This window comes from Notamacropus eugenii, chromosome 1 (assembly GCF_028372415.1).
Source record: "Notamacropus eugenii isolate mMacEug1 chromosome 1, mMacEug1.pri_v2, whole genome shotgun sequence".
Taxonomy (NCBI): domain Eukaryota; kingdom Metazoa; phylum Chordata; class Mammalia; order Diprotodontia; family Macropodidae; genus Notamacropus; species Notamacropus eugenii.
The window spans coordinates 192,803,989-192,821,016 of NC_092872.1; the positions used below are offsets into that span (position 1 = coordinate 192,803,989).

A 17,028-nucleotide genomic window follows, 5' to 3' on the forward strand; every position below is an offset into this window, starting at 1 on the left:
CTAGCTGTAAGTACTTAGCACAAATTTCCATGTATTATTATTTTTTTTTCCTCCGTGTGGCTTGTCTCTCCAACTATTCTGTAATAACAAGTCACATTTATGTAGCACTTAAAGGTTACGTAGTGTTTCCACTTCAAGTATTCTCCTTTGGTTATAACCACTGTCCAGTGAGGTGACTAGAATAAATACTATCTCCATTTCATGGACGAAGAAAATGAAGCTCAGTGATAATACATTTCTTGTCTCAGGTCACCCTGCTAATCTCTAGAGTTAGATAACAACTCATTCATTCAGTGAACATTTACAAATGGACTTGCTATATGCCAGGCACTGTGCTAAGTGCCAATGATACAAAAAGAGGCAAAAGACAGTCCTTGCCCTCAAGGGACTTTTAATCTAACAAGGAAGACAACATGCAAACAAATACAAAATATACTATTTACAGAATAAATATGAAATAATTTATAGTGGGAAGGCATTAGAATTAAGAAGGATTAGGGAAATTTTCTTGCAGAAGGGGGCCTTCTAGTTGGGACTTAAAGGAAACCAGGGAGGTCAAACCCAGGTTTTCAGTCACCAAAGTCCAGTGTTCTTTCCATGGCAACATTGCAATTTTTTTCTTAAGCTTTCTTTCAGAGAATTAGACAGTACCCTGAATTTAATGGGTATTGAATAATTACTAGTGGTGATGAATTAATTACTAATTCATAGGTTCATAGATATGGAAGGGATCTTAGAGATTATTGAGTCCAACCTACTTACTCAACAAATGAGGAAACTTAGATCCAGAGAAGTTAAATGACTTCGCTATGTGTCACACAGCTAGTAAGTATCTGACAAGTTTGAACACAGGTCTTCTGACTCCAAATGCAGTACAGTATTTTCTATACCACTCTGCCTGTCACTAATTGAGTGGAAATGACTATCAATACCAATTCTAGCTCTTCTGGGAGATATCTGGTAGCCATGGTTCAAGAGGAGAATCTACCTGGTCCAAAAGTCCTGACCGCTCCATCCAAAGACATAATATTCTCAATAAGATAGTGCACAGTCTTAAAATGAGACTAAGACCATCTCTCATTTGATGATTCAGGACCCATCTACTCTTGTGATCACAGGAGCTATTTTAATTTCTCTCTGTTTGGGCAGGTGGACAGAGCTACACACCTTGGCAAGTGAACCCAAGGATCAACATATGTTGTTTGCAGAACATGTGGATGATGCCACCAATGGCCTGTCCAGCACTCTCTCCAGCTTGGCCATCTGCAATGCCACAGCTCCAGGTAAAGCTCTTGCTGCTTGCTTGCACAGCTTCAGGCTGTCCTCAAAGAGAAAGGGTTGGGAGTTCTGAGGATAATGTTGCAAGAGGAAAGGATGAGAAGATGGCTGCTCTTTCATTTTTGCCTTCTATTTCTGCCACCCCTATGCTTGGTCCATGAGTAGCCTTGCCTCATGTATTTATCTAACGTGGAGATGGAGGAGACTTGGGGTTTGAAGGCTAGGCTAATGGTAGCATTACTTCGATGGACTTATCTTTGGGTCCAATAACTTTAGTGCCAGACTTGGGACTTCTTTACCTCTCTGTGAGCAGGTGGAGCTTCCCTTCTTGTTTTTTGAGGAAACAGATTTGGAAGGGTGGAAATTGTTACCCCTTTATCCCTTCATGTGTCTTTCTTGCTTCTCAAACCAATTTTCTTAGCTCCTGTTTTTCACCTGGACTATTATGGCAGATTTGATATGCAATGGGTTTTTGCTAATTTTCAACCCTGGGAGAATGAAAACAGTGGTGACTATGAGAGAAGGGCTTCTGTGCATGTGTGTATGTATGTATACACACACATATACATATGTTTATATACATGTACATATATACTGTGTGTTATCCACATATCTTATCTATATGATATGGTTGATGGATGGGGTGGACTGGAGGATGATTGGATTAGAAAGAGTAGGAGGATACCCCCTGATATATCTTAGCAAGTTCATAAACATGTTTCAGACTGAGAAAAATTGGGAAGCACCAGTTAGGGCCCTAAGGCTATTGGGTCTCCTGCCTTGTCCTTCAGCCATAATTCTTTCCTATTGCTTGACTTTCCTTAGGACCCTTTCCCCAAAGTATGAGCAAATAGTTGGTAAAGATGAGTGGAACCTATACATTGTAGTTGGTATCAACAATGAAGGGAAATCAGGGTGAACTCCTGGGCATCTGTTTTGGGGGTGTTTACCCCAGGTTGCAGAATTGAGGCTCACCTTTGTGAACGAAAGACACTCGAAACCATCAGAGAGGTCACTGGCAGCTCTTTGTGCTGGAGAGGTTCAAAGAAAACCAATGCAGTATTTTCGTCCCTCTGCCCATTCTACAGGTGAGTCCACTCTATTCTTTGGGTCATAGGGCCAGAACCAGGAGTGTGTGATTCCTCTAATTAAGTTCTGAAACAAGCAGTACACATGGGGTGCAGTGGCAGAGGGAATTGTGGAGTGTTGCCCTCCATAAAAATACATCAGTAGAGTCTTCAGCAGAAGGGAGCAGAACATGGCCCAGGGAAAGGGGCCAGGTGGGAAAGAGCCAATCAGAGGTCTCTGTTGATAGAGGAAAATGTTTAGCAGGCTGAAATGTCTCATTAATTTACTGCTGTGTGAGGCCTATAAGTGAAACTAGTTTGGGCTAGTCGAACTCGAAGGCTGGAGACCTAAGCCACAAACATTCATTATATAACACCTGCTGTCTGTATCACCCTTCACAAAAAGCTTCACAAACATGATCTCATTCGATCCTCAGAACAACCACAGGAGGAAGGTTGCTGTTATCCCAGATTTGCAGATGAGGAGACTGAGGCTCAGAATAAATTTCTGAGGCAGTCTATGAACCCATGTTCTTCTGACTTTAAGTCCAGCGCTCTTAAGCTAGTAACTTGTGCAGCGTCAGGCAAGTTACTCAACCTTGAGTGCGACGTCAAGAGAGGCTTGAACACAAGCGGTAAAAGACTCCAAATACTTGAGGCTCCTCTGCAGTAAGACATGGTACAAAATCCAGGCTTAGAGATCTTTTTGAAGGGGTAGGTGGGAATATCGGTTGCTAGAGCATGGTATTACCAAAGCTCAGCTTGATTCTTATATAATAATGATAATGCCTAATTATTTATATTGTGCCAATTGGTCCTTATAACAGGAAACTAGGCAGACAGATGTTAAATGACTGTCTAGGGTCATACAGCTAGAAGTGTCTGAGGTTGGATTTGAACTCTGGTCTTCCTGACTCCAGACATAGCTCTCTATTCACTGTACCATCTAGCTGCCTTGTATAGGACCATCAGCACTGAATTGACAAGCACAAAACCTGATTTTTAGTCCTCCTGCTTCTGCTACTGAGAGATTCAAATCCTGACTCTCATACTCTCTGTGTGACTTTAACCTCTCCTCTCTAGGGATCACTTTTCCCACCTATAATACTAGGGGGTCACCTCAATGGTCCCTTCTTTCTCCCAGTCTTGTGAGCCGGTGATCTCTAAAATGTCTCCCAGCTGTAAAGTCTATGAGTCTTTGACTCCGTGACCACAGGCTACACTTCTGACCCCAGCCACAGTCACAAGATGTGCATCCATATTGATCCTGGAAAAACAGCCCAATATTCTGCTCTTCTGGTACAGGGTCAGGAGTGACCTCCCTAAGTATGGAGGACAGTGCTTTTGGAGGAAATAGAGATGCTCCTGCTGGGTCAAGAACCTCATTCAGCTCAAGAAATTCTGTTCTTTCCATTTCAAAGACACGTGTAGTTGCTTTTGCTTGGGCTTGTAATTTTATGCAACCTGTGGAACCCAGCCCAAAATAAGGAAGAGAAAATCCTTAATGAGCTGGCAATTTGGCAGACATTTTAGCAGTTCCTTTGAGCCTTAATCAACTTGACTTTTTTCTCCTGGGAGCACATTTTGCACTAGTACAAACTTATTTCTAGTTCTAAAGGCTGACTTGGGATGAACCAGGGAGCCCTCCTGCTGTATCCCTCCCTTCTGCGCTGACCAGCCACCCCCTGCCAGAGTTATAACCGATGTTTTGGAAGCTGGCTGCAGATCCAGCAGGCATGCTTGTCAACCCTAAGGAAATGAGCAAATTCTCCTAGATCAGAAAGAATAGAGAGAGATTGCTTTATAGAATGTTAGAGCTGGAAGAAATTAAAAATCACTGAACCCTGACCCCTGGGTTTTACAGGTGAGGAAAATGAGACACAGGAAGTAGAAATGACTTTTGTCCAAGTTTAGTCACGCAGCTAGTTAATGGCCAAACCAAGGCTAGAACCTTAGTCTCCTGATCAAGGACTCAGAGTTCTTAGTTCAAGGTTATCACTCACTGTGTACCATACTGCCTCCATCAGAGATGGTTTATTTCTTCGAAGATCTTTAATTTGGTAGGTTTGAATACCTTCTCCACTGGGGCAGATCATAACTCCTTTCTCACAAAGCAGAATTTCTTCAGAAATGGTGAAAAAAAAAAACAACCAACATTTTATATATACTTGGCACATTTACATTCAGTACTTATTTCACTCTTATTCATTCATTACCTATTTCACTCCCCACAGCCACTCTTCTTCCGCCTTCTCTCCTGCCTCTTAGTGTACTGAGCAAATAAAAGCCATCTGTAGTTAACTTCTCTTTTCCCTTTGCCCAATCTTAAAAACCTCCTCATTGCTCCTCCTACTTCCCATTCTCTCTTCTTATGTTCCTGTTTTTTGAGGAAGTTCATGGAGTCATAGATCTAGAGCTAAAGGAGACCATAGAGTCCATCAAGGAAAACCCCCTTTATTTTATAGATGAGTAAACTGTAGCCCAGAGAGGTGAAGTGACTTGTTCAGTGTCACACCACTAGTATCTTAGGTGAGATTTGAATCCAGGGCTTCCAGATTCCAAGTCCAATGCTCTAGAAATAACCAAGGCTGATCCTTCTACTTATGCCCTTGATCCCATTTTTTTTCCTGTTTCCTTCAGGGATGTACCCCTTTAATTATTCTTTCCCACTCTTTTTCTGATTTTTAATTTTTCCTTTAACTACTAAATATGATGGCATTTTCTTAGTCCTTGTTTCAGTTGACCTTTCTGCAGCTTTTGACATCTTCGAACCTTTTATCCGCTTGGCTTGATGGTACCCAAAAGACTAAGAAGTAATTTCCTTCCTTCCCTCCTCTCCTTTCTTCTCCTTTCCCCTTCCCTCCCTCCCTTTCTTTCTTTCCTTCCTTCCTTCCTATCTTCTTTCCTTCCTTCCTTCCATCCATCCCTTCCTCCCTCCCTCCCTCCAGCATAGATGCACATCATATTGGTGCAAGACTTAGTTCAGAAACCAGTTAGCTTAGCCCCCTGTCACTCAGAACTGTGAAACTTAAATGGTCCTTCAGCTTCCAGCTGCTCAGGAGCAGGGTGTGTGCCACCTGCTTGCCCAGCTGCAAGAAGCAATTTTCCATTGGCTTCTGTGACATTACCCTTTTTCTTACTCTCCCTATTTGATCTTTCCTTCTTAAGTGTTCTCTGCTGGATCATCATCCGTCTCCCATCCTCTGACTGTGGGTCTTCCTCAGGCTTTGTCATGGACACCTCCGCTACTGTCTTCCTCTTTCCCTCTATCTCATTCTTCTCCCCATAGATTCAGTTGTGAACTCTTATCTTGCTCCCCCTCCATTGGCTTCAGTTTTCAGTTATCATTTGGATCTTGTTGGACATTTTCACATGTCAAAATCAGCATGTCCAAAACAGAACTCTTTATCTCCCCTCCCTTCCCCACTTCCAGCCTTCCTCATTTCTCTGAGAAGTACCACCATCCTTCCAATAACTCAGGTTCATAACTTCAGAGTTATCCTTGATTCTTTCCTCTTCCTCACATCCCCCATATCTAATCCACATTTTGTCAAATTCTCTCCAGGATTCTTCCCTTACATAGGGGTCACCTCTGTTCAGATCTTAACCACCCTTGTAACTGCCTCCTAATTGGCCTCCCTACTTTCAGTCTCTCCCCTCTCCACTTCGAGCTTCACATAGCTGCTAAATAAATATTTCTAAACTCAGATGGATTGTCCTATTTTCTTGCTTAGAGGCCTTCAGTTGCTCCCAGTATTCTGCAGAATAAAACAGAGAACCTTTCATGATCATATTAGTCTTTCTTCATGTAATCTTTCTTTCAGGCAAACTGTACTACTGTCTCCCAAACTTCTCTGTGCCCTTGCCTGAGCTGTTTCTTTTGTCTGGCGTGCTCTTTTATTTCTGGAAGCCTTTCCCCATCCTCCCCATCCCTCTGCCCCCACCAGTCAAGATGTTAAATCTCTCTTTTTTCCTCAAGTTATTTTATCTTCGTTTACATGAGTATATGTTGCATCCCTTCTGCAGATGAGAGTTCCTGGATATTTCCAGCTTTGTTGCATTTTTGTCTTTATATTCTCAGAGCCTAGCACAGTCCCTGGCACATAGCAGGTACTTAACCATCGCTGAATTAAATTGAATCAAGTCCTATACCCTTTCTTCTTTTTTAGCTGGAAGAAAGTTTTTATAACTCACCCGGCCACATGCTACAGAACAGTATGTCCAGGTATGATTTTCTGAGTGATCTTTCATTTCTGTGTCATTTTGGTAAAAGAGCACTTGAAAACAGCTTAGGACAGGCAGTTCTTGGATGTTGCAAGTGTATCTCTTTTCTCTCAGGATCACCTGATTACCCAAGCTTCTAGTCCCAGGAGTTGATAGCCAAGTTCTTATCCGGGACTGAATTCTTCAGAATGGATTCTGCTTTCACAGAGGCTGTGGTTGCGTATATGGCTATCCCCTCCACATTGTGGGGGTTAGGGGCACAGGTCCCCCATGATTTGGAAAATACGAATAAAAATTTTTGTCCCTCCTTTTGTACTAGAAAAGTCTGACTTTTTTTCTTTTATGGGGTGTTTACAGTATGTTATTGTAAAATTTAGATTAAATAGTTGGTCATAGTCTCTGTGTTGTCTGCTCACCTTCACCAGTGGTCTGCAGCTTCTGCAAAATTCCCAAAAAATCCTATTTAATTTCTTATGCTGACCCACAATATGTCAAAATCATGGTGGGGAAAGTCACAGTGCAGAAGCGTTTATTGTATAATGCTTCATGTTTAAATACACTTAGCTTGTCACTAACACTACACCTTTAATTTGAAGGCCTTTTAGAATGGCTGAGAAGAATTACGGTAGGGAAGGAGCTGGCATCAAAGCCAGGATTGCCTGGGTTCAAGGCCCGTCCCTCACGCATTCTAGATGCGTGATCTTAGACAAGTCACTGAAGCTCTAAATAATTTAGGTATCCCTGTAGGACTATAAATTGCACAAAAGACATTGTCTTGCATTAGTAAAGGCTTTTCTACATCATCCTAACATCAATGAAATCACAGATCTAGTCCTGTTCTTATCCCTTTGGAAAGACTGCATTTAAAAGTCGAAGACTGTTCTATCCAATATCTTGGGAAAAAATTACAGTGATATTGAATGTGACATTATATACCTTGTGTCATTGAACTCTTTATCCCTGTCAAAGCTCAAAACCAAATGTTGACTTGTGTCTCAGCAGCAAGGGAGAAAAATGATTTTCAGGATTCTTTCTGTGCTTTCTTGTCCAAAACTAACTACGTTCTGTTTTAAGGAAAAAGAGCTAGTTTTATTTAAAGCCAGTAGTTCCTATAAACCAACAAAATGTTTGAATTTCCCCAGCCTTTAATTTGAAAGCAGGCTCAATCAACGCTCTCTCCCATGCTATATTTAAGATATGTAGGGCCTTACTTATTCTGACAAATTACTATTCAGCAACAGAACCAAAAATATACTCGATTTGTTAATTAGCTGATTTTCTATGATTAATTAGCTATTGGTTCTTCCTTGCTATAAATATTAGAGTCAGTCAGGGGCAACTAGGTGGTGCAGTGGATAGAACACCAGTGCAGGAGTCAGAAGGACCTGAGTTCAAATCTCACCTCAGACACTTGACACTCACTAGCTGTGTGACCTTAACACCAATTGCCGCATCCTGGGTCATCTCCAGTCATCCTGATGAATATCTGGTCACTGGATTCAGATGACTCTGGGGGAGAAATGAGGCTGGTGACCTGCATGGCCCTCCCTCACTCAAAACAAAGTCCAGTGCAAGTCATGTCATCATTTCCCTGATGGCATGGTCTTCTTCAGCAACGAAGGACAAACACATTAGAGTCAGTCACTGACCTGAGAAAATATTTCCATAGAACAGAGGGAGATCATAGGATCAAAAAGGCTATATGCAGATGAGAAAACTCAGCCCCAGAGAGGTTAAGTAATTTGCCCACAGTCATGCAGGTAGTAAGTGTCAGAGGTAGGTTTGGAACCCAGGTCCACTGATTCTAAAGACAGCACTTTTTCCACTATACCACACAGTCTCACTAACTAATACTTGTTTTTGATCGGTGCAGTGAACTATTGGTAGTCCTGGCTTGAGAGCCAAGATCCGATTTTCAGCCCCATGCCATACCATTGCTTTACCTCTGACTAATTTGGTTTTTGGTTCATGCACATCTCTTGCCTGATAGATCCTTGTGATTCCCAGCCCTGCCAGAATGGAGGCACATGCATTCTAGAGGGATTAGACAAGTACCATTGTCTCTGTCCCATTGGATTTGGAGGGGAGGCCAACTGTGGTAAGTATTTGTTCTGTTAATCATAAGTCTGTACTGATCTATAACAGATGTTTTGGAAGGAGCAGCTTGTTGGAGAGCCATGCAAAGTTCGACCCAGACTACTCCCTCTAGTTTTGTTTAGTTTTCTGGCCTCTTAGTAGATGCCTTCTCTGGAATGCCTTGTGCTTTCCAGTTCTTATGAAAAATCCATGTCGTGGAGCTGTGATAGAGGGCAAGGTGATTCCATCCACCTACATTGAGACATTTCAAAATGGAAATAATTGTTGCTGGTCACAAGTAATACATGCCTTTGGACCCCTGGCTGCAGACTACATCCATGTCAGCCTCTGAGTTCTGAGCCTGAGCTCACAACTGTGATGTGTTTGTCCTCCCTTCTGTAGAAGTAAACTTATATGGTCGATATGCTTTCACTCTTAAGAAGTATGTGCAGCCTGCAGGCCTATAGTGTGAGGCTATGTATAGTCTAGGGGAGAAGAGGATAAAACTGAATTGCATGCCAGATCTAAGGGCCAAACAGAGGATCTTATAGTTGATCCTAGACCTACCATGGAACCACTGGAGTGGACTGAATAGGGAGTGACACGGTCCCAATCAGATCTGCACTTTAGGAAGCTCCTTTTGGTTCATTCAAAGGCTTGTTTTAGAAATCAATTTTTTTAAAATGGATATTGAGTGTTTTATAACCACAAGGCAATGTGGTGGTGCTTTTTTATTTGAAACCCACTCTCTCCAAAGTTTCTAATTGAGCTCTTGATTGTCAAATCTAACTGCCTTTTCTCCATCCTCCTCCTTCTTAACTTTTCTACAGCATTTGAGACTATTGATCACATTCTTTTGGATACTCTTTCATCTCTCGATTTTTGTTTCTGATTTCTCTCCTTGTGTTACCACCCTCCCTGCCTTAGTCTCCTTAGCTGGATCTTCATATCACACCCACTAATTATGGGTTATCCTTTATCTCTGTACTGTCTAACCGGGTGATCTAACGAGCTCCCAGGGGGTTCAATCATCTTTATGCAGATAATTTCAGAGATTTGCATATCCACGCCGAATTTCTCTTCTAATCTCCAATCCCACCTCACTCACTGCCTGTTAAATATTTCAGACTAGATGTGACATAGACATCTCAAAATCTTACGTGTTCAAAACAAAATGTGATATCTTTCTTCCATGTCCTCCTGTCTTTGAATTTCCTTATTATTGAGGGCACCATCAACTGTCCATTCACCCATGTTTGTAGCCTCAGTGTCTTTCTCAATTCCTTACATCTTTACTCTACATCACTAATTAGTTGCCAGTTTTTGTCATTTCTAACGTCACAACTCCTCTCATATGTCCCTTTCTCTCTACTCATACTGCTTCCACTCCTGTTCAAGCCCTCTTTATCTCCTGAATGACTGGTCTCCCTTTACAAATTTCTTCCCCATTCCAAGTCATCCTCTATACAAATGCTCCAATGATTTCCCCGAAGTGTAGGCCTGACCATGTCACCCACCTGCTTTGTAAACTCTGGTGAATCCCTTCCACCTCCATGATCAAATCTTCTGACATTTCTAAAGCTCTTTACAACCTACTCTCTTTGTATTTTTAGTTTTCTTATACTTCACTCCCCTCCACACACACTATGATCCAATCTACTTTTCTTTTGTTCCTCAGATATGACACTATCTCCCAGTTGTGTGCCAATGCCCTGACTACTGACCGATTGACAGTGATAACGATGATGAATTCTCTTCTTTCAGCACCAAAGTTGAGCCTGGAATGCAGCGTCAACCTCCTCTTCTTGCTGGATAGCTCATCTGGGACAACCCTGGAGGGATTCCTTCAGGCCAAGGCCTTTCTAAAGAGGTTTGTCCAGGCTGTGGTGAACATGGACTCTCCAGTAAATGTGGCAGTGGCCCAGTACAGTCAGGAGGTGGAGATCCCAATCCAAATGGGGAAATACCAGGATGTGCTCAGCCTCATGAAGAGCTTGGACAGAATGCGTTTCATTGGGGGAGCCACACTGACAGGTAGAGCTCTGGAATATGTTGCTGAACATGGCTTCAGGGACACATTTCCTTCTGGAGAGACTTCTGATCCCCAGCCCCACCGGGTGGTGGTCCTGCTTACCAACTCAAGGTCCCAAGACCCTGTGGCAGGACCAGTAAGATATGCCCGTGATAGGAAACTCTTCCTGATTGGGGTAGGTAGTGAGTTTCTGAGAGCAGAGCTGGAAGAAATCACTGGCAACCCAAAGCAGGTGATAATCTACTCCAACCCTCAGGATCTTTTCAACAAAATACCTGAACTCCAGAAAAAAATCTGCAGTCTCCAGAGGCCAGGTAAGATGTTTACTTACAAACAGATAAAGAATATTAGTTTTGTAAACTCGCTCTCAAAAGGAATCTTGGCCAAAATAACCCAGAGCTCATAGAAAAATATGCCCCTCTTAACCAAAGGCATTCATATCCACTCAGTCAATAAACATTTATTAAGCGTCTACTATGGGCCAGGCATTGTATTAAGTGCTGCGTTTACAAATATAAGAAAAAAAGAGGCAACCCCTGATCTCAGGGACCTTATAGTCTGATTGAGGAAGATGAAATAAAAAAGGAAGCTGAAAAGGAGGAGGAATTACCCAGGCATGAGAGAAAAGTCCAAAGAAATTGAAGGCCGTATAGCTGGTAAGAAAGGGGAAAAGACTGTGCTGCGCCCCTTCTTAAATAGAGGCCTTGGAGCCCATGCCCATGAGGGGCAGAAAGTACCAGGCAAATTCAGTCTTGTAGGAAAGTGAGATTTCCCAATGATGAGTTAGTTTTCTGGAAAGGAAGGACATCCAATATGTCACAAGGCCAGGAAGTGGTTGGAAAGCAAATTATGAAAGAAAACATTGAGATAAAATAAATGGTGGTTTTACTGCAAATATAGGCAACTTAGAGAAGCAATGTGGTATGTTAATATTGTGGGTAGAGAGCTGCCTTAGAAGACAGTAAGACCTGTATTCAAGTCCTGCCTTGGACAGACTTGGTGTGACTCTGGGCCCTCAGTCAAGTCTCTACAAACATAATTTGCAGTGTAAGTGCCCATCTGCAATGGTGGGGAGTTTTCTCATTGGGCACTCTCTATACCAAGTTTAGTCCATAGGTAACTTAAAGCTGTGTTTCAGAACTCAACAGATGTTATGTTGAAAGAAATTTATATTTAGTACAATATGTTGATGCCCTTTTTTAGGGATTATTCCCTTGGGAAGGGAAAGGTCTAAAAAAGCAATTGCCCTCATGCTGTACTGATCCAGGTACTGAGTATCAGGTACAATAGAGCCCTGTTATATAGCAAGGATCAAATTGTATCCCTCAAAGATAACAACTGAGTCTGTCTGCTGTGTTACAATTAGTTTATAAGGCAGCTGGTTGTCCTATCCTCTGATGTCAGCATTAGAAAAAGCCTTTTCTCTATTTGATGGTGGTGTTAGTGGACTTAATTAGAATTGTGGAATTTTAAGAACTGCAAGAGACCCCCCACTACATACCTGAGGTATGCATTCCCCACACTCACATTCCTGGAAGGTGGTCAGTCATCCAGCCTCCTTTTGCTGATCTTCTGTGATAGTGAATTCACTACCTCCCAATACAACCCATTTCATTTCAACAGTGCTAAGTGTTAGAACTTGTGGTTTATATTGAGTTACAAATCTGCCTCCCTGTAACATGTAGTCATCAACTGACTGGTGCTCATTCTGGCCTCTGAGGTAATGCAGTTCAATTGCTCTTCCACATAACAACCAAATCTCATGTTTGGAGATGGTTATCATGAATCTCACTAAGTTGTATCTCTGCTAGACCAAACATAACTAATTCCTTAACAATTCCTTTATGTATAGAATGACTTGAAATCTCCTCAGCAACCTGGTCACTATCCCACAAATGTTTTCTAGCTTATTGAGGTTATTAAAAGGAGGGTTTTTAATCCAGCACTTAGGATAGCACCCAGCACATAGGTGCTTAGTAAATGTTGATTGATTACCCCCTAAATGTGATTCTCCCTGGAGGTCAGAGTGGCTTCCTAACTGGTTCTGATCAAGAATGTATAGAAATTAACAAATGGAGAGATTGCCTACATTGATGAACTCGGATTAGTAGCCATCCCTCAGCCAGAAGCTAAAAGCTTTCCTGAACCACAGGTGAGATTTCCAAGTCATCTCCAGCCACAGTTAGTCCTGTGTGATGACACAGGTTGGGTTTTTCAGGTTGTAATCTAGCAGGGGTTCTTAACTTTTTTTTTCATAAACCCCATAGGCAGTGTGGTGAAACTTATGAATCTCTTCTCTAACTCATGTTTTTAAATGGATAAAATAAATAGAATTACAGGGAAAGCCAAACAAATATAATGAAGTAAAGTTAACTTTTTTTTTTAAGTTCACTGGTTCCAGGTAAAGAACTCCTGGGCTAAGATGCTGATTCCTTAAAGACTTGGCATATTTGCATTCTTTTAGGCTGCCAGTCTCAGTCGCTGGACCTGGTTTTCCTGTTGGATGCATCAGCCACAGTGGGACAAGCAAACTTCATGAAGGTCCGGAGCTTTGTAAGAGGGAGCTCCCTACAATTCAACATAAACCGGGATGTGACCCAGATAGGCCTGGTTGTCTATGGCAGCAGGGTCAAGACCACATTTGCCTTGGACACACACCCTACTAGCTCCAGCTTCCTGCAGGCCATCAACCAGACCCTTTATGTGGGTGGGGTTGGCTCCACAGGCAATGCTCTCTTGCACGTCTATGAGGAGGTGATGACTGTCCAGAAGGGAGCCCGGCCTGGTGTGAGCAAGGCAGTAGTCTTGATTACAGAAGGGACTAGAACTGAAGATGCAGTTGTGCCTGCCCAGAAGCTTCGAAATAATGGCGTCTCTGTCCTGGTCATAGCTGTGGGACCTGTCCTGAAGGAGACGCTCCTAAGACTTGCAGGCTCTCCTGACTTCCTAATACATGTGGCTTCTTATGAAGACCTAGAGAACTACCAAGACTTATTCATTGAAAGGATATGTGAAGGTGAGCTGATTGCTTGTGAATGGTTTCACTGTTCTAGACCTTGGGTAGCCTGGGGGAAATTGTAGTACTCTTGTCAGTGATCTGCTTTTTTTCTGTCAAAAGGCAACATGGGTCATAGATTTGAAGGCATAAAGAATCAGAAAGCAACCAATACAACCCCCTCATTTTACAGATTAGGACACTGAGACCCCAAAAGGTTAAATCACATAGTAAGTAAGTAGCACTACTGGGATTTGAGCATAGGTCATCTCACTTCATATCTACAAAGGTTTTTTGTTTTTGTTTTTTAGCTGGAGGTACAAAATATATTTCAAATAACTGAGGAGTAGTTACTAGGCATGATGGTAACAAGAATAATGGAAAGAAAATAAGACCCAGGTTGCCCTCCTGGCTTTGCCACTTACCAGCTTTTTAACTTTAGTCAAGTGACATCTCTCTGGACCCTTAAACCTCCTCATTCCTAAAATGAGAAGATGGACCAGATCAGAAGTTCTTTAACTTTGTTCCATCATGGATTCCTTTTGACTCTCCAGGGAAGCCAATTTACTCTTTCCTAGAATAATGTTTTTAAATGCATGAAATAAAGTACACAGCATTACAAAGGAAATCAAAGTTTAGCGGAAATAATATATTTTTGAAAAGAATTCATAGGTCCCAGGTTAAGAACCCTTGACCTGGATAGATAGTCCTGAGACCTCTTCCAGCCCTTCCAGCATTCTAAGGGTGTTATGTGTACAGAGTCTACTTTAGTGCTGAGATGTGGCATTGTCTATTCTCACTGTCCAAGCCTGTCCCTAGCCTGATAGCACAGAGGAAAATACAGTGTTTGTGGACATCTTCTCTGCCATCCTTACGGTTTTCTGCTAGAACGTTTGTTGTTTATCTTAGACCTGCCCTAGACAATCTAAGTGAAAACCCCTGGCCTTCACTGAGCCTTTCCTAGGTCAACAATTTCTCCATTCTAGAAGCCAAGCAGCCAGTCAACCTCTGCAAGCCCAGTCCATGCATGAATGATGGGACATGCATTCTTCAGAATGGGAGCTACCGGTGTGAGTGCAGAGGCTGGGAAGGCCCCCATTGTGAGAATAGTAAGTGAGACAGCAACTACTCAGTTCCTTTGGATAGAAGAGAATTGGTAGGGGGAAAGAAAGACATGGATTTCCCCAGGGCTGATTTTGCCAGGTTCTCCAAGTCTTTGGAGCTATTCTATTAGCCCCCAAGATCCTCATCTAAGAGGTCATGATAGTTTAATCAATTAAGCTTTATTTTTTTTTTAAATTTTGAGTTCCAAATTCTTGCCTTCCCTCCTGCCCCTCCTTCATCCACTGAGAAGGCAAGCAGTGTATCAGTCATACGTGTGAAATCTTGCGAAACACATTTCTGTATTTGTCATATTGCAAAAAAAAAGGCAAGAAAAATAAAGTGAAAAATCTATATTTCACTTTGTACTCAGACTTCATCTCTTCTTCCTCTGGCAGTGGATAACATTGAAAATATCATGAGTCCTTTCTAATGATCTTCGGTCATTGACTGATCATAGTAGCTAAGTGTTCACAGTTGATCATCATTACAGTACTGCCATTACTATGTACAGTGATCTTCTAGTTTGGCTCATTTCACTTTGCATCAGTCCTATACATCTTCCCATGTTTTGCCTGAAAGTTATTCCCCTTGTCATTCTTACAGCTCAATGGTTAGAAAGGCCACAACTTGTTCAGGTGTTCCCTTCCTGATGGGCATCAAGGCAACAGAGTTGCTATAAATATTTTTGTATACATAGGTCCTTTTCCCTTTATCTCTTTTGGGGTACAGACTTAGTAGTAGTATTGCTGGATCAGAGAGTATAAACAGTTTTATAGCCTTTTAGGCTTAGTTCCAAACTGTTCCCCAGAATGGTTGGACCAGTTTACAATTCCATCAATAGTTCATTAGTGTACCTATTTTCCCTTCTCTCTCAGTATTTGTCATTTCTGATACATGTGAGGTGGGACTTCAGAGTTGTTTTAATTTTCTTTTCTCTAATCAATAATGATGTAGAGCATTTTTTTCATATTGTAGATAGCTTTGATTTCTTCTTCTGAAAACTGCCTATTCATATCCCTTGAAAACTTATCAACAGAGAAATGGCTCTTATTTTTATAAATTTCACTCAGTTCCTTATATATTTGAGAGAAGAGGTTTACTGTAAATTTCTCTTTGATATTATTTCATTGTCTATGATAGTTTCCCTGCGATCACAGTGGACATGCCTGCATTTTTTACTTCAGCTGAAACATAATAGATTCTGCTCCACGTCCTTATTTTATTCTGTTGGTGTGTCTTTCTGTATCAAGTATGTCTCTATACATATTATTGGATTCTGGTTTCTAATCAATTCTGCTTACCTTTTAAAGGTGAGCTCATCCCATTCCCATTCCCAGTTATGATTGCTAATTTTGCATTTCCATCCATCCCATTTTCTTCTGTGTATCCTTCTTTTTATCCTGTCCCTCCTCAAAAGTTTGTCTTGTTTATGACCACTGCCTCTCTCAACCTGCCCTCCCTTTCTCTTGTTCACTTCCCTTTCTGTTTCCCTGTTGTGTGTGACATTTGTATATTCAACTGAATGTGTGTGTGTGTTCTTCCCTCTTTAAACCAATTCTAATGAAAGTGAGATGCAAGCATTGTCCACTTGCTCCATTGTAAAAGTTCTTCCTTGCACACCTCTTTTATGTAAGATAATTTTCCCCATTCTACCTCTCCAATCCCCTCTTTCCCAGTGCATCCCTCTTTCATACCCCTTCATTTTTTTGAGGTCATCTCAACATAATTGACTCACACTCATGGCTTCTATGTAGACTCCTTCTAAATGTCCTAATAAAGAAAAAGTTCTTAGGAATTATACATATATCATCTTTCCATATAAGAAAATTGAACTTTATTGCATCTCTTATATTTTCTCTTTCATTTTTACCTCTTAATGTATCTCTTGAGTCTTGTGTTTCAATGTCAGATGTTCTATTCAGCTCTGGGTTTTTCATCAGGAATGCGTGAAAGTTCTCTGTTTCATTAAATATCCATTTTTTTCACCCTGAAAGATTATACAGTTTTGCTGATCAAGTTATTCTTGGTTATAAATCCTAGCTCTTTTGTCTTCTGAGCTCTCCTCTCCTTTAATATGAAAGCTGCTAAATAGTGCGTGATCCTGCCTGTGGCTTCATATTTGAATTGTTTCTTTATGGTTGCTTGCAGTATTTTCTCCTTGACACGGGAGCTCTGGAATTTGGTTACAATATTGCTAAGAGTTTTCATAATATGATCTCTTTCAAGAGGTGATCAGTGGATTCTTTCAATTT

At 41.5% G+C, this 17,028-nt stretch overlaps 1 protein-coding gene across 2 annotated transcripts in view; it reads left to right on the forward strand.

Annotated features, from left to right (window-relative positions):
* The window catches only part of VWA2 (von Willebrand factor A domain containing 2), a 47,615-nt gene that overhangs the window by 27,869 nt on the left and 2,718 nt on the right, over positions 1-17,028 (forward strand). For both annotated transcript variants that reach the window (XM_072623241.1, XM_072623232.1), the window contains exons 7-13: positions 1,150-1,283; positions 2,234-2,366; positions 6,515-6,570; positions 8,560-8,667; positions 10,410-10,991; positions 13,142-13,693; positions 14,659-14,781. In XM_072623241.1, coding sequence (XP_072479342.1) covers positions 1,150-1,283; positions 2,234-2,366; positions 6,515-6,570; positions 8,560-8,667; positions 10,410-10,991; positions 13,142-13,693; positions 14,659-14,781 — 1,688 coding nt within the window. The remainder of the gene's footprint in view (positions 1-1,149; positions 1,284-2,233; positions 2,367-6,514; positions 6,571-8,559; positions 8,668-10,409; positions 10,992-13,141; positions 13,694-14,658; positions 14,782-17,028) is intronic.